The 24346-nt window shown below is 42.5% G+C and overlaps 5 protein-coding genes and 1 pseudogene across 11 annotated transcripts; 3 read left to right on the plus strand and 3 right to left on the minus strand.

Annotated features, from left to right (window-relative positions):
* Nucleotides 1-31: 31 nt before the first annotated feature.
* LOC148395354 (olfactory receptor 52J3-like) lies at nt 32-4491 on the minus strand. Its single transcript, XM_088381733.1, has 2 exons — nt 2009-4491; nt 32-1875 (listed from the first exon to the last, which is right to left on the minus strand). Exons 1-2 carry the CDS (start codon nt 2429-2431, stop codon nt 1363-1365), a joined length of 936 nt encoding a protein of 311 aa, XP_088237859.1. The 5' UTR covers nt 2432-4491; the 3' UTR covers nt 32-1362.
* Nucleotides 4492-4656: 165 nt separating this feature from the next.
* LOC148395355 (uncharacterized) lies at nt 4657-7292 on the minus strand. Of its 3 annotated transcripts, none has more exons than XM_088381730.1 (8): nt 7036-7292; nt 6705-6913; nt 6526-6632; nt 6223-6353; nt 5741-6000; nt 5520-5608; nt 5296-5464; nt 4657-5158 (listed from the first exon to the last, which is right to left on the minus strand). In XM_088381730.1, exons 1-8 carry the CDS (start codon nt 7094-7096, stop codon nt 5012-5014), a joined length of 1173 nt encoding a protein of 390 aa, XP_088237856.1. In that variant the 5' UTR covers nt 7097-7292; the 3' UTR covers nt 4657-5011. The 3 variants fall into 3 exon arrangements, with proteins under 3 accessions (XP_088237856.1, XP_088237857.1, XP_088237858.1); XM_088381731.1 differs by having other exon boundaries at nt 6705-6850; nt 7036-7288; XM_088381732.1 differs by having other exon boundaries at nt 6705-6798; nt 7036-7286.
* Nucleotides 7293-8086: 794 nt separating this feature from the next.
* Nucleotides 8087-10947, plus strand: LOC148395356 (uncharacterized; annotated as a pseudogene). Its single transcript, XR_015859593.1, has 3 exons — nt 8087-8276; nt 8742-8851; nt 9016-10947. The product of XR_015859593.1 is annotated as an uncharacterized LOC148395356 (transcript).
* A 426-nt stretch (nt 10948-11373) lies between these two features.
* LOC148395357 (uncharacterized) lies at nt 11374-12418 on the plus strand. Its single transcript, XM_088381369.1, has 2 exons — nt 11374-11485; nt 11561-12418. Exons 1-2 carry the CDS (start codon nt 11374-11376, stop codon nt 12223-12225), a joined length of 777 nt encoding a protein of 258 aa, XP_088237495.1. The 3' UTR covers nt 12226-12418.
* A 317-nt stretch (nt 12419-12735) lies between these two features.
* Nucleotides 12736-16085, plus strand: LOC148395358 (uncharacterized). Of its 2 annotated transcripts, XM_088381729.1 has the most exons (4): nt 12736-12890; nt 13496-13605; nt 13776-14333; nt 15846-16085. In XM_088381729.1, the coding sequence occupies exons 2-4, from the start codon at nt 13503-13505 to the stop codon at nt 15932-15934; spliced, it is 750 nt and encodes a 249-aa protein (XP_088237855.1). In that variant the 5' UTR covers nt 12736-12890; nt 13496-13502; the 3' UTR covers nt 15935-16085. The 2 variants fall into 2 exon arrangements, with proteins under 2 accessions (XP_088237855.1, XP_088237854.1); XM_088381728.1 differs by having other exon boundaries at nt 13776-16085.
* Nucleotides 16086-17679: 1594 nt separating this feature from the next.
* On the minus strand, nt 17680-24198 carry LOC148395359 (heterogeneous nuclear ribonucleoprotein L-like). 3 transcript variants are annotated; one of them, XM_088381726.1, is made up of 14 exons: nt 24026-24198; nt 23078-23193; nt 22747-22984; nt 22588-22675; nt 22396-22490; nt 22238-22310; nt 20301-20333; nt 19779-19850; nt 19456-19703; nt 19259-19380; nt 18963-19164; nt 18839-18890; nt 18321-18431; nt 17680-18020 (listed from the first exon to the last, which is right to left on the minus strand). In XM_088381726.1, exons 1-14 carry the CDS (start codon nt 24101-24103, stop codon nt 17962-17964), a joined length of 1587 nt encoding a protein of 528 aa, XP_088237852.1. In that variant the 5' UTR covers nt 24104-24198; the 3' UTR covers nt 17680-17961. The 3 variants fall into 3 exon arrangements, with proteins under 3 accessions (XP_088237852.1, XP_088237851.1, XP_088237853.1); XM_088381725.1 differs by having other exon boundaries at nt 18833-18890; XM_088381727.1 differs by lacking the exon at nt 20301-20333 and having other exon boundaries at nt 18833-18890.
* Nucleotides 24199-24346: the final 148 nt, after the last annotated feature.

Below are 24346 nucleotides of genomic sequence, written 5' to 3' on the forward strand. Positions count from 1 at the left end.
ACTTGACGTCACTTTACATAGACGGCGCAAAAAGGTTTGGGGATGGGTGAGGCGGTGGTTGAATTATAACTATATCTGCAACGGCACAGACAAACCATTTGAAAGACAAAACGCTTTTATTCTTATTCAAATTTGTTTTCATATTTTTACATTGTCACTTTGAAATACATTTAAGTCAAAGTTTTTTCTCAAGGGACAGCGTGTATAATTTTGTGGCATCTAGTGGTGAACAAATAGAATGCAACTTAGGTTAGAAGAACATACATTTTGAAGTTCTTCCCTCAAGTTGCAAATGCATCCCATTGGCTACACAAGCAGTAGTCATTGATCCAGCGAACTTGTGACCCCTGACCCTAAGCCTTACTCTTCAGGTATCGATAGTAGATAGATGGTGGAGAGATAGGTCAGCGTCCTGCACACTGAAACCCGAATATAATTAGCAACTAGAGGACCTACATTTATATTTAAAGAAAGGTGTATTGATATGATACAATTTTTCTATATCATGACCTTTATGCTTGAGTTCACGCTATGAAGTAGTTGAGCTCATTCACTTATAGTTGTCATCAGTGGATAATAAAAATAATGCATAATTTTTTTGCCACTGGGCGCACTAGAGCCTATCCCAGCTGTCTTAGGGTGGAATGTGGGGCACAATTAATTATAAATGACAAAATATCAATTACCGCTTGGGATACAGGACAGATGAATACTATCGTGAGAGCTGCATGGGAGCGACATCTAATGGAAACTTAAAGGAGTTTCTGGAAAAAAATAATTTAAAATAATCAATTTGTGATACAGTATAGTGCTCATATAAGACTAAATATACATTTTCATATATGAAATGTTGTTAGTCAAGGTGCATAATTCATGTCCAATTTAACAAGAAATGAGTGTAATGAATAGAATATTGAGATATTTATGACTGCTTTAAGGCAGCCACAGCAATAGACCACGTTTCATACACAAGGTAACTCAAATCTGTATGGATTGTACTGCTTGACCTTTTCTTCGTGGAACATCACGTCTGCGTTATTTTGGCCGACGTCAGCGTGGAGCACACCTGCGTCCTCGTGACGGCCGCAATGCAATTTCTTGCAACTTTGCTTTGTGTCATTGTGACCACCGGTACCACCTGGAAGGCGCAACCGAAACCAATGCAACCTCGTGAGGCGCACGTCGCGGGCGCGCTGGAGCATGCTGGAGAACACCACGCACAGAAGTAGAGCACGCCACCTCACAGCAAGTTATTTGTTGCAGATGACAATTTACAGATTTTAGCAAAGATCATGGAAGAGATGACACATGATTTGCTTTTGCAAGATGCATAAAATGATGTGGCGGCTCCGACTTTGACGCCTAGGGAGCGCGGCGCCACGGCATCAAGTTTGCGAGGACGCGATGCCGGAGCTGCTGCAGGTTGATGCCGTAGATGAGCGGATTGAGGAGGGGCGGCGCCACCATGAACAACACAGCCAGCCCGTGGCGCCAGCCCGCTAACTGGCCACCGCCGTAGCGCTCGAACAGGACGTCAAAGCAAAGCGAGCCAGTGAAGACGGTCAGGGTAAGCACATGCGGCACGCACGTCTGCACGAAGCGGCGGCGGTTGCTGCGCGAACGCAGCGAGGCACGCACTAGGTGGCCGTACGAGACACCGATGAGGACGGCCTGCGCCACGTGCAGGAACATCAGCAAGAAACCGTAGACGTTGTTGATGGTGTTGTCGACGCACGACAGCTTGACTAGCGCCCAGTTTGTACAGAAGAGTCGATGGATCCGCCGGCCACACAGCGGCAGGCGCGCCGTCAGAATCAAGCCCGCTGTCGTCTCCAGCAGCGGCAACAACCATGTCAGCAGCAGCAGCCGCCAAACCTTAGGGAACATAAGATCAATGCAACATTTGTGCAACTCCATCTTGTAATTCCACTGCCGGCCACTAAATGGTAGCACACCGTTTTAAGTTTAAGATCAGTGACACTATGTAATAAAAGGACTGCATACGAACCTTCTGCGTGGTCATGATGGCACGGTAGACCAACGGGCAGCAGATGGCCACATAGCGGTCATAGGCCATCAGAGTTAGACTGGCAAACTGACAGAAGACGTAGTAGTAGAGCACCAAGATCTGCACCAGGCAGCCGACATATGACACCACGTGCGCCTCAGCCAGCAGGTCGTGAAGCAACTTGGGGTAGAAGCAAGATGCCCCCAGCATGCCGTTGGCACACAAGTTGCACACCAGTACGTAGATGGGCCGGTGCAGCGTCTTCTCCGCCGCCACCGTCGCCATCAGCGTTAAGTTCACCAGCAGCGTCAGCACATATGAAATGAGTGCCAGCGCAAAGTAAACATGGCGCTGGCTGACACTGCAGCCGCTCAGGCCGTCTAGTTCCAACACCATCGGTGGCGACCATGAGGAGTTCGCCATCTGTGACGGAAAGCTGTCGAGCGGGAAGAATCTGCCGTACTGTGCACGTCTGCCAACTGAGAAATGTTCAAAAAGGAGCCAGAAGAGGTGCAAATAAAGAAAACTCAGAAGATCAACTGAAACATTCAAAAGTTGTGTTAAATGTGCATTGACAGGTTGTGTTAAAATTCACATTAAAAGCACACAGGTTAATTTGCCTTTGTCACTTCAAAACAACCTAAATAACTTTCATTTTCTCAATCAACACACATTCATCCCTCAGTTAAAAGCGTCACAACAACAAACACGCATTGAGAACACATCCAAATTCTGTTCACCCAACGCATGTCAAAAACATGCACAAGATTTTTTTCCATCCCTGTGTGTCAAAACACCCTAAATCAAAATACTTCCATCACAAAACTACTCCAGGACAGAAACATATACCAAACAAGTTTGCATTTGTTTTCAGTCAAAGGCTGTCAAAGGATTCAAGATGTGAATCCAAACAACAAAAACTACAAGCCGAGCCACAATTCAAAACAATCGCGTGCTTTTCTTGACAGCGCTGTCAAAGATATTCGCCTCTAAAATACGCTTGAAAAAGCGTCGTGACGATAAGGAAAGCTGAAGAGGCCGCTGGAGATTTTATTGACCAAAAGCACATAGGCCACGCCCCCTCAGCCCTCACCCCTCGTTTCTCATCGTCCCCTTTTTGACCTTTTAAGGCAGTTCGATTTAGATGGCTGGCACCTTTCATAAACAATAGACTTGACATTTTTAGCATTATTTTCTTAACCTTGACGTATTCCTATTCGATGGAAGAAGGTTCAACTTGTCACCGTGTTGCCATGCATACAAAAAAATATATATATCTGGCTTTGTACACCATTCAGGACAAATTATTGCCAAGCTGGCAAAACACTCATTACTTGTTTTTGAGTGAATTCAAATTTTCAAAGCAACAAACTAAAAAAAATTTCAAGTTGGAAAATTGTACAAAAAATTAAGTTATGCTGTGGTGAAAATTGGCTTCACATTTCACAGAAAAAAAACAAATAGAACTACAGAATTGTAAAACACCTCAGCAAATTTTTTCACACTTTCACAACAGCGCTCTCTAGATTCCTACATTTGCTTTGTTTAAAGCGGTTACAGATGAAAGAGAGAATCAAAGTTTCCCTTCACAAGTGGATCAGAGCCATCATGGTCACAGCCCGCATGACGTCACACACGACTTGTTTAAAAAATAAACATTCGGCTCTAGCGTCAATTGACAAATCGAGAGACTTGACAGCAGATGGCTGTTGTCCTGTCCCATTTAGCTCCACTTCAATACAAGTTTTGGATCAAACAATTTTTGTAACTTTAATGCGCTGACGAACACTTGCCACAAATGTGCAGTGCTCCAAAGGTCAAAGTGAGTTTTGCTTTTTGTCCCCAGTAGAGCAAAATGTTGACAGGCAGCTTTACACACATGGGACAGAAACACGTCAACATGTTTATCCCAACTTTGCTAATCATGTTGACAGACATCAAGCATCAACACAACACTTTCATCCCTCAGAAGCTAATTACCAATAAAAGCGACCTCACGGGACCACCAGCTGCCACCCGTTGTCCCCTTTAAACTTGGGAGTATGTCAGTGACCCTTGACCCCTGTCGAGCACACAAACATTTGAGGCACAAGTGTTGGGCGCACGCTCAAGGGACATGTGCAAGGACGAACGCTAAGCTTCACTTTGGACTACATTGAGATCCACATGAGAACCAATACTCGGATTGAGGTAATCAAGCCCGTGTTGGTAACATAACCATAGAGCCCATCAGGCGTCCTCCCACGACGCTTAACCTCTGGTTGGACACTTGTTGCTTCTCCAATTGGATGAAGCTCCTCCACCCGAGGGGCTCGTTAGCCAACAAGTCAAAGACAACAAGACGACAACATCATTGGACATGGGCGGGTAAACAAATAACCGGGTCACCAGGGAAATTTGGTCAGATGGATGGACGTGGTCTTGTTCAATTCAAATGAGGAAAAAAACAATGGTCCAGTTTCAGGTTGGAAATATTTTTCCAAGGCGAGGAGACTTCAGGACACACAAAGTGTCGTTGATGTCTGAAGGAGTCATGCGCAATTACAAACTGCAAATACATATATTAGTTGATTGTAAACGCCGTAGTCGACTATTTTCTGCTGTCTTTAAATGTACATTAAAAATGTCGTTTCACTATTACAGTAATGTCAGGTCAAAAATACTTGCCTTTAATTTTATTGTGGATATAACATGCAATATCACAGAAATATTCAACACAAACTTACAAGTGACACAAATGTCACTTTTAAATCGGCCCTAAGTGGCTCAATGTTTTATGTTTTTCAAATGGCTCAATGTCTTTTTATGTTTTTCATTTGGTTATAAAACTTGTGATCAAAGTTGTGGTGTGGTCCTAAAAATGTAACGTTAAGCGATCCGACGACTAACATTGCGAAAATTCATTGAGTAATCCATAAATATATTACAGTAACGCATTACCCCCATCGTTGATTGATACCAGAAGGTGGCAGTAGTGAGTGCGGAAAGAAATTTGGACTTCTGTCACATCAGCACGACGGAACTCAGCAGCACGTGCCAAACCTCCAGCCACTTGATGCGTTCCAGGTTCCTAAGTTGATGTTCCAAGCCCAGCTGGACGTTGTCATCCAAGGTCATGTTGAAAGTTTTGTTGCCACATTGAATGACAATCTGGATGATGAAGAAGACAGCTGGGTCAGTAAGCATACTTCAGTTAGTCAACATTTTCTACAGGTTAACCCTGGAAATATAGTATTTAGGATTTTTTTGAGGTCGAAACGGATCTCCACATTAATTTGATTGATGACCTTGAAGTTGAGTCCGGGTCCAAACTGGTGGGATTGAGAAGCGTTCACGGTCTGTTGGGCAGTGTTTTTGTCCACTTGGGAGTTGAGCACAATGCTTTTGTTTCCAAAGTGGAAATTCAGTTGAAGGGCAGTCACGTTGTCTTTGCCCATAAGCAGCTTGACGATGAGCCTGCAATGCACGATTGCAATTATTGCCTTCTTTGGGTTTAAAAAAAAGTTATTACCTCTCTGCAGTGGAATTGGCCTGTCCTCTGATGACAACACTGCGATTCACACCGAGACCGTCGTTGAATGCAGCTTGGATTGAACCATTCTGTGCACACGCAATTGAGAAAATGCATGCAGCTCAACTTTCTTTGTTTTTGCTCATTTTGTTGCATGTTTTAAATAGTTTCAAAAGATGGGTAACAATACTCTTTATGCATTCGCAGCACAAACAACTTACCGGGTTGGCCGACAAGCCAAGCAGGCACGAGCATCTGGGGTCATCTGAGGCACACGATTTGGACTGATTGTTTGACATCTTGCAAATGTCCGGTGCCCAAATGGTTTGCGGCACGGCGGTGGTATTCAGTTTGGTTTGAATAGTAGTGTAGACAGGAGCAGAGGAAGTACAAGGACGACAGGTAGAACGAGGGGAGGTAGTGTTGGACAAGGCAGGAGTAGTAGTAGTATTATGACATGGAGGAGGACAAAGGCACACTTCTGCAGGGACAAAATTCATGTAAAAGGAGAGTGCACATTTAGAGGACATCATCCACACCTTACTTTCTGGCCTAAACAAATGAATCTTGAATAACACTTCTAAATGCTTTTCAATTATGAACATGAGAATCTTTACGGGGGCACAAACACTATTTCTCCGATAGACATTCCTAAGTTGTTAATGAATTGCATGCAGCCATAATCATCAAAGTGTGGACAAACCCAGGGTCATCTTGCAGATGTAATATTTCATCTTGTCACAGGCATTAATTTTCCATGTACTCGTTTTAGTCTCCAACGCAAGGCACTGCGGGAACTTCGTGTCGTTGCGTGCCTGAAAGGTACTCCAATACCTGATACAAAACAAGCAGCCAAAGAAGATGCCAAATAAGGCACAGAAGTCTTGAGTTTGCTTTTTACCACTAGAGTCGTTATCTTCAATACCAGTTAAGTGAACAGGAGGACAAATTCAACCTATTCAATGATGCAAGCAATGTCGCGCTTTCTTCTGACTAGGACACTTACTCGGGAAAGTAAATACTTCCGTCGCTCCATTTCCATTTATCAGTCTTGTTCTTACGGGATAAACCGATCCAGAGATCCTCCCTTGGATATTCTGACGCTATAACCGCCTGCAACAGGAATAAACAGATATAACGATAGAGATTTTCAGAGTGTATGTTCGGATCAGTAAGAGGAGTCACCATGTCTTTGATGTGCCAAATGCTAGCCAGATGGCCTCCCTCTCTTGTACAGCCACGTTCAGCCGCTTTCCAGGTCACATTGTACTCGTACCTTCTAAAACAATTGTTCTTGTGGTTCTTCCAGTTGTATGGACAGTAGGTGTACGCTATGACAACACCAAACAACAATGATGACAGCCACGACAACATCCAGCATGTGACCTCTTTTGCTGCACAAAGTCGAGTAGATTGTTACAACCCTGCAGTGCTCTTACAGGGAAAAGGGCTAAACTGCTCGTACCTTTACAGTGGTTAATAAATCCCTTTACATCTAAAGAAAATATTTACTCACCGTTGCAGGTCCAACACAGGACAAGAATGAGTAGCAGTGTCACGACAGCTAACAGGCTCATGTTCGAGGCGGCCGGCGCCTACCCAGACGGCAACAAAACAACAGCAGCACACTACCGAAGATCAAGCGGATCAAGTGCGTGATTACTGCCAGCTCCTCCTGTTGTACAAACATGCCATGTCACAGAAGACTCAAAGAAATGATGCTCGTTTTGTGCTTTGAATGCTTTGTGTATACGTGCAATGACATTTGAGAGCCTCAATCAAGCAAGTGTTTTATGATGAAAAAAAGCTTAGAAATGATGTCTGCTGAACGTGACACAACAAAGCAAACAGTAAAAAAAAAAAAAGGAAGCCATGCACTAAACGAAAACAATCCCTAAATCCACTAATAAAATAAAATAAAGCTCAAAATGGATGGCAACTAATTCAATAAAATAAATCAAGTAGTTAAAATAAAACAATGCAGACATCTGCAAGTCAATTTTAATTATGTTCACTGGTTAATCTTCTAGATTTTTAGTTATCTACTCTATTTGCATCAAGTCTAATTATTTTTCTTTTTTACACAGTACAATATACGTTAAAGATACAGCCATTCATTAGAAATAGGTCTAAATGTGTTAGTCAATTATTTAACTTTGATATCAATGCCCAATATTTATAGTATATCGAATTTGTAAATAAAGTAGCTCCTGTTTTGAAAACATCGTTGGACTTTCATTTAAAACACTTAGCAACAAACACACTCGTTTCAGCCACATTTTTTTTTTATTTTCTAACAACAAAACAATTACATTAAGCCAAACTCGCGAAGTGTCAATTATATGTATATATAATTGTCAAAATAAACGCTCTCATAAATCAGCACGAAAAGCACACTGTAAATCCTAAAATCAATCTCTCACGAAAAGCAGAGGGCGAATAAACAAACGCACGCTATTAAAATCTATTTGACTTTTTTTTTTGAAAACGTGCACAATTTTTTATTCACGCAATATTGGTTTGTTTGCTGGTCAACAGCACTAAACGTCCCACGGTCCTTCGCTAGAGGGCGTCAGGGACCACTCTCGAATGACGTCATCATTACGTTACAGGTAAAGCGACGACGACAAAGTCGCGCTTGGTTTAAGCACTCAAACAGAAGCTTATCGTCTTCTATTTTGTCTGCATCAGATAAACACGCAACTTATGTGGTGAATCAGAAACATTAGCAACATTACAACTGCAACGACGAAAGAGGTAAGTTACAACTGTGTACCTAAGTTATCATGTTAGCAACGTTATTTGTCGTACTGCTTGGTTACAGTACAGAAGTGGTAGCTAGCACAATGCTAACATGATCATATTTAGCGTGATTATGCCCGACGAATGTGCAATCTCAAATATGCCACACTGTCGTGTAGAAATACTCCAAATCGGGGATTAGGAGTGATGATTGCAGGCAGGCATGCTCCCGATTTTAAATCTCAATGCCTTCGTGCACTCTACCTGATGATAACGCGTAATCACGTTTGCAAAAACAGGTCCGATCTACAGAAAATGTAGTTTCGTGTATTGGGTGTCAACAATCAAAAGGGGAGACAAAACAGAACGTGTTGGAGAATGAAACGCTCTCTGTTAGTTCTCCTAGCGAGTCAAACAAATACTTGATGTCTTCATTTTGTTTCAGTGTGTCAGTTAATGCCTGTTCCTGCTTGGTTGCAGCTAGAACATGTTTGCAAGGACCACAGCAAAGTACGTGGAGGAAAAGGACCGTAGTCCTCCACGACTGGAAGATCTTTGGCTGCAGCCTTATGTTGTGTTGCACAGAGTAGGTTAGTACACGTCTATTTTCTATTATGAATCCTCTTCCAGTGTTTATTTTTAGTAGAATTCTATTAAAATTGATAGGCAACTTGAAAAAGTCCTTGTATAGGTTTGACCAGTTTTTCTTCAACCGTAACTTTCATTGTTAATATGCGTTTGTCTTGTTTTGCAGACCTCAGTGAAGCTATTCGTCCTGAACGGCAGGAGCAAGAGCGCATTCGCGTTAAAAAGGAAGATGTGGGCAAAGAGGTCCACCACTTGGATGAACAAATGGAGCAGACATTTCTTTGCACTATAAAAGAGGAAGAGCCAGAGCTGCCTTGTAATAAAGAGGAGAGAGAAGACTCCTGTGACATTAAAGAGGAGGGAGAAGACTCCTATGACATTAAAAAGGAGGAAGAAGAGGAGGAGATCTGCAAGATGCCATTGACTGGTGTACCTGTGACGAGTTTAGATGAGGGTCAACATGAAATGAGCAAAGGGGCGGCGCCTCCAAGCTGCAGCTCAAATCAACAAATGACCAGAGAAGGTAATGGAGACCACTGTGGCGGATCACAAGCAGCTCCACCATCAGAGAGTCATGACGTGTTGTCACATATTCCTGCTGATGCTGATGAGTCTCAAAACAAACACAGGCAATGTTCTCAGTATGGGGAATGTGCTAATAACAGTGTTTTGAAGCAACACATGAGAATAGACACAAGAAAGAAAAGGTTTTCTTGCTCAGATTGTGGCCAAATATTCTCTTACAAGGGAACCTTAGAAAGTCATACAAGAATCCACACTGGTGAGAAACCTTTTTCATGCTCAATTTGTGGCCAAAAATTCTCTCAGAGTGGACATTTAAACACGCACACAAGAATCCATACTGGCGAGAAACCTTTTTCATGCTCAGTTTGTGGCAAAAGATTTTCTGTGAAGGGAAGTCTAACAATTCATACAAGAACCCACACTGGTGAGAAACCAAATTCATGCTCAGTTTGTGGCCAAAGATTCTCTCAGAGGGTAAATTTGAAAAGTCATACAAGACTCCACACCGGTGAGAAACCTTTTTCATGCTCAGTTTGTGGCCAAATATTCTCTTACAAGGGAACCTTAAAAAGTCATACAAGAATCCACACTGGTGAGAAACCGTTTTCATGCTCAATTTGTGGCCAAAAATTCTCTCGGAGGGGACATTTAAACATGCACACAAGAATCCATACTGGTGAGAAACCTTTTTCATGCTCAGTTTGTGGCAAAACATTTTGTACGAAAGGAACTTTAACACTTCATACAAGAATTCACACTGGTGAGAAACCTTTTTCCTGCTCAGTTTGTGACCAAAAATTCTCTCAGAAGGGACATTTAAAAACGCACACAAGAACCCACACTGGTGAGAAAGCTTTTTCCTGCTCGGTTTGTGGCCAAAGGTTCTCTCACAGGGGACATTTAAATATGCACACAAGAACTCACACTGGTGAGAAACCTTATTCATGCTCAGTTTGTGGCAAACTGTTCTCTGACAAGGGGAACTTAAAAACGCACACAAGAATCCACACTGGTGAGAAACCTTTTTCATGCTCAGTTTGTGGCAAAAGATTTTCTGTGAAGAGATATCTAACACTTCATACAAGAATTCACACTGGTGAGAAAGCTTTTTCATGCTCAGTTTGTGGCAGAAAATTCACTCAGAAAGGATACTTAAAAAGTCATACAAGAATTCACACCCGGTTGCCTGCTCAGTCACCTGCCAAAGAGTCTATTGAGAATTCCTAGTGTGTTGGGGAGATGAGCTATGATCCGTGAAGTTCTCACCTTCTATTTGAGCGGACTTCATGAGTTTTTGCATCAGTGATAATTCTATGTACCTTTTGATTGGGATGCTGAGCTCCTTTACAACTGTTCGTATTTTGGTTGTAATGAATTTGAAAATAAAGTTAACCGCCCTCAGGATGATAATACTTTTGTATTTTTCATTATACTGAATAATTATTTCATTTTTAGTTGTGGTTTTTAACTTGAATTCATTTTAATTCATATTTAGGGAAAGTTGCTTAGTTTTTATCAGTGTTTAGGGTTTTGTTTTGCCCCCAGATTTACCAAGACTTAAGAAGAAAAATCAGAAGCAAGCAAGACACTTTTTTTTTCTCTTTCTTGTGTTTGTGTGTAGATTTAGCCCTGCTCTCTGCTAACCAATCAAAAAGGGGCACGATACACTATAGCTGAGGCGAAATGAGACAACTATAGGGAGAAATAGAAAGCTGAGATTTAAAGGACCGTAGCCGTCGACAACTGGAAGATCTGTGGTTGCAGCCTTATGTTGTGTTACGCAGAGCTGGTTAATACTTTTGGTAGAATTCTATCAAAATCATGTGTGATAGGCAGATTGAAGAAGTCCTTGTATAGGTTTTACCAGTTTCTCTTCAACTGTAACTTTGTTAATATGCATTTGTCTTGTTTTGCAGACCTCAGTGAACAGCAGGAGCAAGAGCACATTCACATTAAAAAGGAAGATGTGGGCAAAGAGGTCCACCACTTGAATGAACAAATGGAGCAGACATTTCTTTGCGCTATAAAAGAGGAGGAAGAGCCAGAGCTGCCTTGTATTAAAGAGGAGAGACAAGACTCCTGCGACATTAAAGAGGAGGGAGAAGACTCCTGTGACATTAAAAAGGAGGAAGAAGAGGAGGAGATCTGCAATGTGCCATCGACTGGTGTACCTGTGACGAGTTCAGATGAGCGAGAACATGAAATGAGCAAAGGGGCGGAGAAACCTTTTTCCTGCTCAGTTTGTGGCCAAAGATTCTCTCATAAAGGACATTTAAACACGCACACAAGAATCCACACTGGCGAGAAACCTTTTTCATGCTCAGTTTGTGGAAAAAGAGTCTCTCATAGGGGACATTTAACCATTCACACAAGAACCCACACTGGCGAGAAACCTTATTCATGCTCAATTTGTGGCAAAATATTCTCTGCCAATGGAAACTTAAAAAAGCACATAAGAATCCACACTGGTGAGAAACCTTTTTCATGCTCAATTTGTGGCAAAAGATTTCCTGCGAAGAGATCTCTAACAAGTCATACAAGAACCCACACTGGTGAGAAACCTTTTCCATGCTCAGTTTGTGGCAAAAGATTCAATGACAAGGAATACTTAAAAAAGCACACAAGAATTCACACTGGTGAGAAGCCTTTTTCATGCCCAGTTTGTGGCAAAAGATTTTCTGTGAAGGGATATCTCCCACTTCATATACGACTTCACGCTGGTGAAAAACCTTATTCATGCTCAGTTTGTGGCAGAAAATTCTCTCTGAAGGGAACCTTAAAAAGTCATACAAGAATCCACACCCGGTTGCCTGCTCAGTCACCTGCCAAAGAGTCTATTGAGAATTCCTAGTGTGTTGGGGAGGTGAGCTATGATCCATTAAGTTTTCACCTTCTGTTTGAGTGGACTTAGTGAGTTTTTGCATCGATGATAATTCAATTCAAAGTACCTTTTGAATGGGATGCTGAGGTCCTTTCCTTCACCACTGTTCTGATTTTGGTTGTAATGAATTTGAAAATAAAGTTAACCGGCCTGGGGATGATAATAGTTTTGTATTTTTCATTACACTTGGTGTTTGTTTTGATTTTTGTTGTGGTTTTTAAGATTCAAGAGTTTTTATTCGCCATGTTTGAGCGTGCCAAACAAGGAATTTGACTTCGGTAAATCACAGCCTCTGTTCAACATTTAGGTGACTTGAATTTTAATTCATATTCAGGGCAAGTTCCTTAGTTTTTATCAGTGATTATCAGTACAGGCAATTATGTGAGTGGAGTTCGCCTCCAACTTTGCTGGTCAACAACACTAAACGTCCCACGGTCCTTCGCTAGAGGGCGTCAGGGACCTCTCTCTCAAATGACGTCATCATTACGTCGCAAGTAAAGCGACGACAAAGTCACGCTTGTTTTCAGCATTCAAACAGAAGCTTGTTGCCTTCTATTTGTCTGCATGAGACAAACACGCAACTTATGTGGTGAATCAGAAACATTAGCAACATTACAACAGCAACGACGAAAGAGGTAAGTTACAACTGTGGACCTAAGTTATCATGTTAGCAACGTTTTTTGTTGTACTGCTTGGTTACAGTACAGAAGTGGAGCCCGCTGCTTTAAGCGTGGTAGCTAGCACAATGCTAACATGATCATATTTAGCGTGATTATGCTCGACGAATGTTCGATCTCAAATATGCCACACTGTAGTGTGGAAATACTCCAAATCGGGGATTAGCAGTGATGATTGCAGGCAGGCATGCTCCCGATTTTAAATCTCAATGCCCTCGTGCACTCTACCTGATGATAACGCGTAATCACGTTTGCTAAAATAGGTCCGATCTACAGAAAATGTAGTTTTGGGTATTGGGTGTACGTTGTAAACAACAGTTGAAGTTGACATTCAACTATTTAACATGCCTCCTAGTTTCATTCTGTTTGGGAGAACTCGTTGAATCTCCCTTGAGTGTAGCAACGCCTTTGAAACCAGAGCAACTTCAACATTCAAAAGGGGAGACAAAAAGTGTTGGAGAATGAAACGCTCTCTGTTAGTTCTCCTAGCGAGTCAAACAAATACTTGATGTCTTCATTTCGGTTCAGTGTGTCAGTTAATGTCTGTTCCTGCTTGGTTGCAGCTAGAAAATGTTTGCAAGGACCACAGCAAAGTACGTGGAGGAAAAGGACCGTAGTCCTCCACGACTGGAAGATCTTTGGCTGCAGCCTTATGTTGTGTTGCACAGACTAGGTTAGTACACATCTATTTTCTATTATGAATCCTCTTCCAGTGTTTATTTTTAGTAGAATTCTATCAAAATCATGTGTGATAGGCAGATTGAAAAAGTCCTTGTATAGGTTTGACCAGTTTTTCTTCAACTGTAACTTTCATTGTTAATATGCGTTTGTCTTGTTTTGCAGATCTCAGTGAAGCTATTCGTCCTGAACGGCAGGAGCAAGAGCGCATTCGCGTTAAAAAGGAAGATGTGGGCAAAGAGGTCCACCACTTGGATGAACAAATGGAGCAGACATTTTTTTGCACTATAAAAGAGGAAGTGCCAGAAGTGCCTTGTAATAAAGAGGAGAGAGAAGACTCCTGTGACATTAAAGAGGAGGGAGAAGACTCCTATGACATTAAAAAGGAGGAAGAAGAGGAGGAGATCTGCAAGATGCTATTGACTGGTGTTCCTGTGAAGAATTTAGATGAGCAACAATATGAGGTGAGGAAAGGGGCGGAGCCTCCAAGCTGCAGCTCAAGTCAACAAATGACCAGAGAAGGCACCAGAGAAGCACCTCCACCATCAGATAGTGATGACGTGTCGCCACGTATTCTTGCTGCTGCTGCTGATGAGTCTCAAAACAGTAGTTTGAAACAACACATGAGAATACACATAAGAAAGAAAATCTTTTCCTGCTCGGATTGTGGCCAAATATTCTTTCGGAGGGAACATTTGAAAAGGCATACAAGAATCCACACTGGTGAGAAATCTTTTGCATGCTCAGTTTGTGGCCAAATATTTTCTCAGAAGGCAACTCTAACAATTCATAAAAGAACCCACACTGGCGAGAAACCTTTTTCCTGCTCAATTTGTGGCAAAAGATTCTATCATAGGGGACATTTAAACACGCACACAAGAATCCACACTGGCGAGAAACCTTTTTCATGCTCAGTATGTGGCCAAGTATTCTCTGACAAGAGGAACTTAAAAAAGCACACAAGAATCCACACTGGTGAGAAGCCTTTTGCATGCTCAGTTTGTGGCCAAATATTTTCTCAGAAGGCAACTCTAACAATTCATACAAGAACCCACACTGGTGAGAAACCATTTTCATGCTCAGTTTGTGGCCAAAAATTTTCAATGAGAGCAAGTCTCAATAAGCACACAAGAAATCACACTGGTGAGAAACCTTTTTCCTGCTCGGTTTGTGGCAAAATATGTTTTGGGAAGAAAGCTTTAACACTTCATATAAGCACCCACACTGATGAGAAACCTTTTTCATGCTCAGTTTGTGGCAAGAAGTTTTCTGAGAGGGGAAGTCTAAAAATGCACACAAGAACCCACACTGGCGAGAAACCTTTTTCCTGCTCAGTTTGTGGCAAAAGATTCTATCATAGGGGACATTTAAACACGCACACAAGAATCCACACTGGCGAGAAACCTTTTTCATGCTCAGATTGTGGCCAAAAATTCTCTGACAAGTTACATTTAAAAAGTCATACAAGAAATCACACTGGAGAGAAACCTTTTGCATGCTCAGTTTGTGGCCAAAAATTCTCCCAGAAGGGACATTTAAAAATGCACACAAGAATCCACACTGGCTAGAAACCTTTTTCCTGCTCAGTTTGTGGCCTAAGATTCTATCATAGGGGACATTTAAACACGCACACAAGAACCCACACTGGTGAGAAGCCTTTTTCATGCCCAGTTTGTGGCAAAAGATTTTCCGTGAAGGGAAATCTAATAATTCATACAAGAACCCACACTGGTGAGAAACCTTTTTCATGCTCAGTTTGTGGCAGAAAATTCTCTCTGAAGTTAAACTTAAAACGTCATACAAGAATTCACACCCGGTTGCCTGCTCAGTCACCTGCCAAAGAGTCTATTGAGAATTCCGAGTGTGTTGGGGAGATGAGCTATGATCCGTGAGGTTTTCACCTTCTATTTGAGCGGACTTCATGAGTGTTTGCATCAATGATAATTCTATGTACCTTTTGATTGGGATGCTGAGCTCCTTTACCACTTTTCGCATTTTCGTCGTAATGAATTTGAAAATATAGTTAACCGCCCTCGGGATGATAATTTTTTTTTCCATTATACTTGATGTTTATTTTATTTTTAGTTGTGTTTTTTAACTTTAGTTTTCATTCATATTCAGGGCAAGTTGCATAGTTTTATTAGTGTTTAGGGTTTTTCTTTAGTCACGAGGTTGATGACACTTAGCACTTCTCTTGTTTACTACTCATTAAGCTTTCTTTTGATTTTTTTTAAGGCCTAGAACATTGTCGCAGTGCTGAGCTTGGAAATAGTTCCTATTATGAGCTGCTGGCTTCCATTAAAACACTGCGCCTGAAGATATAGATGTGAGTAGCCATCCAGCAAAATGGCTAGTCATCCTGTTGAGTCACTCAGTTCCAGCCACATTTTTTTTTAATTGTCTTTCAACAAACATTAAGTCAAAGTCACAATTGTATATTAAGAAAAAAGTCAAAATAAAAGCTCTCTAACAAACTATCTGGTCTATCCAGTGTCGTTCTATTAAATCATTCATTCGTTTGGTTATAAAACTTGTGATCAAACCTGAGGTGTGGTCCTAAAAATGTAACATGACAAGATTCAACGACTAACATTGCAGAAATTCATTCAGCATACATTAATTACAGCAATGGTCTCCAACCTTAGAATAATTTTCGAGGACCGGTTATATAAAATTACGATGAAATAAAATGATACAACTGGCATAAAAACAAATATAAACCACATAAAAATAAAACTCACCATTACGTTGAATTATTGGGAGCACCGAGTTTGTTTCTCAGAAACGAGCCGGTCCCATCTAGGCGTAAGGTTTGTCTTTTAATGCAGGATTCTTGGTCTCCATGTGCCCAAGCAGTTTTGAAGGCTTCATTGCCTCGTTAGCTAGCCTGACTCTGGCGATAAATCCATATTTTAAGTAGGATTCCAGAAGTGTTTTTTTATATGAAGCTTTTCTTATAAGTGGTAACTTCTTCTTCTTCAGTCTCCTCATTGGGCTTTTTTTCCTTTTCCGAAAAAGCTTTCCAAACTTCTGTTTCTTGCTCATTTTTGTTTGTGACATGTCACGTGACAGAGACAAGCATCTTGTGTCAAGAGACACAGCGACGATTGGCAAGTTCTTTATATTTTTCAAAATAAATTCTCATTTTTGCTAGCTTTGCGGGCTCGACTGGGAAAACATGTCACGTGACTGGGACGAGCGTCTTGACCAGAATGAATTGATCGTCGATAAAAATGTTATTTTATTTTTTTCCTGTGTGGCTTGGCGGCCCGTGGCTAGGGACACCTGGATTAAACCAATCACTGGTGGCTACCAGAAGATGGCAGTAATGAGTGCTGAAAGAAAGAAAATAAAGGTAGAATTGCAACAATTGATGCTGATATGCAAAAGTGGACTTTGTCACATCAGCTGGATGGAACTCAGCAGCACATGCCACACTTCCAGCCACTTGATGCGTTGCAGGTTCTTAAACTGATGTTCCAAGCCCAGTGCGATGACATTTGAGAGCCGCAATCAAGCAACATTGCATGCTGAAAAAAGCTTTAATCTGGAAATGATGTCTGCTGAAGCAGACAGTAAAAAAAAAAAAAAAAAGGAAGACATGCACTAAACAAAAACAATCCCTAAATAATCACTAATAATAATAAAAAAGCTCAAAATGGATGGCGAGTAATTCAATAAAATGATCAAGTAGTTGAAATGAAAGAAAAAAATGCAGACATCCGCAAGTAAATTTTAATTGTGTTCACTGGTTGATCTAGAGTTTTACTTATCTACTCTATTTACATTAAGTTTAATTATTTTTCTTTTTTACACAGTATACAACATACATTAAAGTGAGACAAGATGAAGCCATTCATTAAAAATCAGTCTAAATGTGTTAATTATTTAACTTTAATATCAATGTCCATACTATATCAGAACTGCGTTTGCATTATCATAGTGTGGTTGCATTTATGACAACAATTCTTTGATTGTAGTGTTACAGTATATCAAATTTGTAAATAAATTAGCTCCTGTTTTGAAAACATCCTTGGACTTTCATTTAAAACTCTTGGAAACAAACACACTCGTTTCAGCCCCATGTTTAATTTTTTTACAACAAAACAATTACATTAAGCCAAACTCGAGACGTGGCAATTATATATATATGTATATAAAAAAAAAAAGTCAAAATAAAAGCTCTCACAAATCAGCATGAAAAGCACACTGTAAATCCTAAAATCCATCTCTCACCAAAAGCAGAGAGCGAATAAGCAACAAACAAAAGGACAACTGCAGATCGGAACGTTTTTTTTACTGAAAAAAGTTTGCACCAACTGCATCACAACAACTTGAGACCCAAAGCTCTTCAGTTGGCGTGTTGAACGGTGGAAAAGCACAGCTTGAGGGTGTACGGGTACGGGCCGGCTGGAACAAGGAAAAGTTGGGAGTCAGCTGCTAGTATTAGAGGTTGACAAACATCTTCCTCATAATTTGAGAGAACCTGCACTTGGTTAAACAGCCATCCATTATCTGTACCGCTTGGGAGGAAACCGGAGGACCCGGTGAAAACCCACACAGGTATGGGGAGAACATGCAAACTCCACACAGGGAGGGCCGGATGTGGAATCAAACCCGCACCCTCCAATCTGTGAGGCGGACGTGCTAACCAGTGTGTCACCATGCCACCCTTGGCCAAACGTGTGGAAAAAGAGGTTGACTACATACTTGCGTTCTTCATCTGGTAGTGATTCATCAAGGCGAGAGCTTCCATGGCATCATTGATGGATTCCCATTCCAGCAAGCCTGAAGCACTGCGGTCGCTCGAAGGAGCGCCGCCTGGTGGGCAAAAACAGAAATAGGAGGGGGAAATACAATAAAAAGATCCATTTGGATTGTTAGATATGTTTCTGATTACATTATCACTGGCTCTGTATTCTTTTAATCGAATTTATTCACCAGAAATGATTTTTGTTTCTATATGCCAGCGGTGTAGTGACAGGCAGAAAAATTAAATGGTCTTCCGCTGGATGGCAAAAGGTACAAATAACCCGTGTACCCAATTGTTGCCAATTATCCAGCATGACATGTCCCTGCAAATATATCACCTTTGTGCTCAATGCAGATCATTATTTTGGTATTCATACCTTTTTCTTGTTTGGGGCTTGTGTGTCAAGATTGCATTGGTAGCATTGCATTAGCGCTAGGTGCTAATCTAAACAACCACGATAACATCTTACTCTTGCCTGTGAACATTTTGACGTTGATGGGGCACTTGACGCCGATGTCCTCACAGATCTGTAATGGAAAGAGAGTAGGTAAATCTAGCTGAATTCCTCAACAAGGTAGTTGTGTTATTTCGGCCCTCACCTGGGAGAATATCTCTGGAGTAACATCGGGCTGGGCGTTGAAGAAGTGCAGCACGTTGCTGGGGTGCTGGATGCGGTTCTTGGCCGCCTGCTCGGGTGACGTGAAGCGGTTGTTCCTCGAGCCGTGGAAGTCCTTGAAGCTGCTGGAGCCATCCTCCAGCTCGTAGCACTGGCCCGGCACGATGGCCTGCTGCTTGGAAACGCTGCGCCCAAGGAATCGTAGGGAGGTCACACGGGATGTTGTACCTGACGGGAACGATGCAATCGCTTTACGCCGACAAGCGAGTGTCCACTCACCACACGTTGAGCTTCTGCGCAAACAAGAAGTTGCTGTTGAGGTGCGTGATGGCACGGTCCACGGCGTAGCAGTCACCCATCTCCACCATTGCAGCGCCTGGTTTACTCTTCATAAACTTCACCTGTGAAGTTACATTCAGGGGCTCATTAAATCATTTGTTCTACACATTTCTTATGGATTTTAAATGTGTACTGACCCGCTCTACATTGCCATACAAACAGAATATGTTGAAAACACGGTCGGCGTTCATCTTGACGGGGTCCAGTCCATACACCATGACCACCGGTGAGTCTGCGTGGGCACCATACTCGCCAGGGGGAGGGGGCGGGGGTCCGTAGCTGGGTCCATAGTTTCTACTGCTGCGGCCTCTCATTGGAGGTCCCATGCGGCGGTTCTCATAGGGCGAAGAACCGTAGCTCTCGTCGTATCCATGGTAACCACCACCTGTTGGTAACGCAGTGAGCTGCTTAGAGACTTAGTCATTGCGACTGATCAACAATTGTATTTTAATTGTCTTACTATACTCTGGCGGGTGGTCCCCCAGCAGGGCGGGCTGGCGCTGACGCTTGTTGGGGTTGGCACTCATGTCGTCTAAGGAGAAACAAATAAATATTACGGCTTGGGGTAGCCCAAGGGGGAGAACTTACTGCACACCAACAAAAACAAACGCACAATGACACTGACTCAATATGACCAGTGTTATCAAAAATAATAATGAATAAAAAACAAAAAAAAGAGTGAAATGCCTTTGGTAAACATAGCCCCCGAGGATCAAGAATTCCCTGTCTCAGGAAAATGGGCCACTATTTATTCCGCCCACTCTACTCCGGGGTGCACCAAAGCGTGTGTCACAGGACACAACAAAGACCCCCGCTGTGTAAGTAATTTATATTTTTTAAACTGTCCACTTTAAAATAAGGATGGTAGACGTAGCCTTTATTGTGGAAGGGGCGCACAGATTGGTAGAAGTACCCAGGAGTGAGTTCAAACTGTCAATCAAGGGCAAGACAAATACTAGTACTTCGGAGAAAGGAAACACACCTGCGTTGCTCCCATTGCCATCCACGTCACCATCTGCACGGGTAAACAATAATCACACACATTCAGAGAGGAGGCCATGTTACATGGTCACAATGTTAGCACAGAGGGTGGGAGAGGGAGCGGGCTTCACTTAAAAACTGGCAGTAAAGTGTGGCGACAGCCTGGGTGAGGACTTCCCTTCCAGGACCTCGGCTACAAGCTTGACACGTGGCGTCAAGAGAAAGGGGAGTCTCAACACTGAATTGCTGGCAGTCCAGAGAGTGTAAAAAAAAGTGAGGTGTGGCCATGTTGGGTGCTGAGGAGGCTTCTGGTGTTACTTACTGCATGCGCACACACAGAGGAAGGAAGGCTGCGGTGGCTTCACCACTCCATTACTCATTTCATCGCACACCCATAGCCTCTTTTGCGGAGGGAGATAGATACAACTGGCCACCTCGGCGCCTTAACCAGCACCGCCCGGTCCCACTTTCAGGCAGGTCCGCCTTTTGGTTCCCTTTTTGGAACAGTCCGCTTAAGGGATTGGCCAGCCCCCGAGGCAACGCGGCCTCACACGGGCGGGAGGACTTAGCCAGCTTCTAGACTCTGAAAGATGGGAGACAAAGCATCGATACAAGGAGGAATGTAGAGAAGGATAAGGCTGAGTCAGCGGAAATGGGCCTGCGTGTTCTGTTCTGGTGCTGGTGTTGTCAGCAGTGTCTTCATCAGTCGGAGCTCCGTGCTTGGATCAGTTGCGGTGTGTGGTGCTGTTGGCGCATCAGTGTGGCCTTTTTGTTTGTTTTTGTGTTGTCCTCACTGGTATCAGGCTCCATTTTGGGGTGGTGGTGGTGGTGGTGATGATGATGATGATTGAAGGTGGTGGTGGTGGAGGGTGCGGTGTTGAAGCTTTTGGAGCGCCTCGGTGTGTCTGGGACCAAGCGTAGCTCGGCGCCTTCTAGACGTGTGCGCTGTTGTGGCGCTCCGGGGTGGAGCGGCAAGTGATGGTAAATAAAGTCCTACACAGTCTTGATTGAGGGGGTGTGAGAGGGGGCTATGTCCTCTGTGGCGGCAGTGATGTCAGCATGTGTCTGCCACTCCCCTTCTGTGACTTTCGCGCATTTGTGCCCGTGTATAATAGTCGGGATCAGTTGTGTTTCCAGAAAAGGATTCAAGGAGGGGGAAAAAAATGTTAAAGATCGAAGTGCACATTTGACAAGCTGCGGCTGTGTGCACAAGAATGCAAAGTAGGGATTAAATATATAAATAACGCCATGAATTTGAAATAGTAAGACTTCTCAAGACCATCCATACAAATTTTGTTTTTGCTTCTTTTTACTCATGCGCACACGCACAAAGGATTTTTGTCATCAACAGCAATGCTTTGTTCAATCAAGGGAGCAAACTGCCTCCGTCTGGTTTTATGCCTAACCACAGAAATCTGATTTTCCAAATTTACTGTTCAAATCGAAATTTCATGGATTGGGACAATTTTATAAACAACTTAGAATTGTGTTAAAAGGTCTGTAAAAAACAATCAATCATAAAAGCAGGTATTGACTACATTTTTTAAGAGCACTTCAACAACACCTACTATGCAATTTAATGTTTATGTTGAGGTTTTGTTACTTGGGAGGTTATACTTAAACCACTTAAGCAGCAGACATTGTTCAGGTTGGCCAAACAGAACAAACGATGTCAAAACACCGGTTGCAAATTACACATTATCGCAGTTTCCGAGACAAATCAGCATTCCTGACATTCCCGCCACACAGCCGCAAGCTAATTGAGGTTTTATACTCAAGTGATATCACAGCAGTGTTTTGAGTTGAGGATGTAGATGTTGTGAGCCCACATCACGCAGGAACTACTTGTGTGACACATGGCGGCGTTGACATTGTGATACAAGTCATTTGTGTTTGTACTAAGCAAGTTTTTGAAAAACAGTTTGTGTAAAGTTTTACCTGGTCCACCCAAATTAGGATTAGTGTAGTCCCAAGTGTCCTGATCATTCTTGAACACATTCAACCGGGTGGGCTGAGGGAACAAAACGCAATGGCACGTTACGTAAACCAATTTTTTAAGGACGTATTATTTGAGTGTACGAGTCCAGCAGGTGTACCTTGGCGTATTCGATCTTCAGCGTGCAGCATCCAGAGTAGATGTCGGCTCCGTTGAGAGATGCTTTGGCTCGCTGGGCGCTTTGCACAGAGTCAAATGTGACATCGAAGTTAAGATATCAAGCCCTCATGAAAGTGTAACGCCATTGGAATCACAAGACTGCCCCACCCCCCCTCTCTTTCTTTGAAAGGATATTCCACCATGGCTTGCACGCCGTTCTTCCTAAAGATGACAATTCTGTGGACGGGGCCACAGTTGTTACAAATGGTGTAGAGTACCTCCTGTAGAGAAAAAGATATGTGCTATAGGGCGAGCAGAGGTTATGCCAAATCTTTTATTTTGACTCACTCACCGTTGTGATGGGGTAGATGGGGTTCATGATGGTGAGCAACAGTATGTTGTTGACACTCCTCGAGTCGTCAGAGTCACCAGGCCTAGAGATCTTCTGGCTGGTAGAGTAGTTGATGAAGGCCTGGTGGTTGGCGATGTACACCTGGTTGTCAGCGGCATAGGTCACAGCCGTGGATGAGCCGTTCATGTCCTCGTACTCCACCAGTGCCTGACGCTTCTTGGGCATCAGCACTACATAGCTTGTAAAAGGAGAGGAGTAAAAAGATATTTTGTAATTGTTTCAGTATCAGGGTCCGATTAGTACACAAAACTTCAGAAGGAAGTTTCTTCACCTGATGGCTCCAAACTCTTGCAGAGCCTCCGTTAGGTCTGATTCTGTAACACCATCAACCAGACCTCGTACATGCACCACTACAGACGGAAGAGTCTTGTGGGGATCTTCGTAGCTCTATTGCAGAAATGGAAAGTTATCTTTGCTTCCCTTCGCAAGTTATGAAATGCAAAATCTCATGTTTTCGCCAAAGGTGCTGGAGGATTTAAAGACGGATGGTGTGAATTTGTGAGTCTAAGTAGGGTTTCAAAGAGACATAAACGTGAATGTGATTTTACAAACACTGAGCCCCTGATCGGCCATGTTTCACACGCCATATTGAACCGGGAGGGATCACGTGATAGTCCATGTGGTATATACGGGCGTTTGGAATGTTCTGTTTTTGCTTTTCATACGATATGTTTTGAACAACTTAATGTTAAAACAGGGGGGCGTCTAATCTAGCCATGGTGATGTTTGATTAAATTGTAGCTGGGTTATATTACTAAGCAGTAGTGGGGCAAACTATATAAACGAAATACATACTGTACGATGAAATGAGGTAAGAGCTGTATTAAATGTAAAGAGTAGAGTGGCACTTGCACAGAAACAAATGTAGCAAATCATGTAAATATAGGATAAGTAGTTACATGTTAGCATAACGGATAGCTAAAGCTTACGTAGCTACCGGCGGAGAACAAAGCAGTTTCTGGAAGGCCTAGCGGGTCAAAACGCCCGAAATGCCGCCATTTCGACATACATATAACGACCGACTGAGCTATATGAGGTGCACATTAGCAGTTTTCTTTGCCATATGGAATTTTTGAGTATACGTTAATCATAGCCGGAAGCAAAAATACAAATAATTTAAGACAGTAAAGCAAAACTGCGTTCGTATTTTTGCAGCTAGCAACTCGCATTGCTCACGTGGTGTGAGCAATCCGAATCTCACGAAGATCCAAGTGCTCACCGTTGACATTCCGTCAGTTTTCTGTCTTTTGGTCGCTCTTCCATCCTCACTATAATATCGACCCGCCGCTGCTGACATGTTTTCGTGGTTTAAAAAGGTTGGTGGCTAATTGTCAAAGCTACGAAGTGGATGATCAACTCCGGGGTTTCTGTTTCCGGCCTTTGTCCCTTCTACATTGGCATGTCTGATAGGCGGATACTGCGTTCAATCGATTACGTCATTCAAGCCGTATCCAATAGAACGTCAATACTCCAAAGCGTGACGTCTCCTCTGTAGTTTTATTAGTGTGGTGAAAAGTGCATGTTTATCCAATTTGCAACA

Source organism: Syngnathus floridae, chromosome 7, assembly GCF_059516105.1.
Source record: "Syngnathus floridae isolate MCC-2025c chromosome 7, RoL_Sflo_1.0, whole genome shotgun sequence".
NCBI lineage: Eukaryota > Metazoa > Chordata > Actinopteri > Syngnathiformes > Syngnathidae > Syngnathus > Syngnathus floridae.

Coding starts and splice junctions, on each gene's coding strand:
- LOC148395354 (XM_088381733.1), bottom strand. CDS start 2,431: ATGGCGAACTCCTCATGGTCGCCACCGATGGTGTTGGAACTAGACGGC. Junction 1,876..2,008: donor CCATCATGACCACGCAGAAG/GTTCGTATGCAG, acceptor ATGTTCCCTAAG/GTTTGGCGGCTGCTGCTGCT.
- LOC148395355 (XM_088381730.1), bottom strand. CDS start 7,096: ATGAGCCTGTTAGCTGTCGTGACACTGCTACTCATTCTTGTCCTGTGT. Junction 6,914..7,035: donor CCTGTGTTGGACCTGCAACG/GTGAGTAAATAT, acceptor GACTTTGTGCAG/CAAAAGAGGTCACATGCTGG. Junction 6,633..6,704: donor TTTGGCACATCAAAGACATG/GTGACTCCTCTT, acceptor TTCCTGTTGCAG/GCGGTTATAGCGTCAGAATA.
- LOC148395357 (XM_088381369.1), top strand. CDS start 11,374: ATGGAGCAGACATTTCTTTGCGCTATAAAAGAGGAGGAAGAGCCAGAG. Junction 11,486..11,560: donor AGAGGAGGGAGAAGACTCCT/GTGACATTAAAA, acceptor TGACGAGTTCAG/ATGAGCGAGAACATGAAATG.
- LOC148395358 (XM_088381728.1), top strand. CDS start 13,503: ATGTTTGCAAGGACCACAGCAAAGTACGTGGAGGAAAAGGACCGTAGT. Junction 13,606..13,775: donor TGTTGTGTTGCACAGACTAG/GTTAGTACACAT, acceptor CTTGTTTTGCAG/ATCTCAGTGAAGCTATTCGT.
- LOC148395359 (XM_088381725.1), bottom strand. CDS start 24,103: ATGTCAGCAGCGGCGGGTCGATATTATAGTGAGGATGGAAGAGCGACC. Junction 22,491..22,587: donor CGTGCAAGCCATGGTGGAAT/ATCCTTTCAAAG, acceptor TCGATGTCACAT/TTGACTCTGTGCAAAGCGCC. Junction 19,381..19,455: donor TGTATGGCAATGTAGAGCGG/GTCAGTACACAT, acceptor GTAACTTCACAG/GTGAAGTTTATGAAGAGTAA.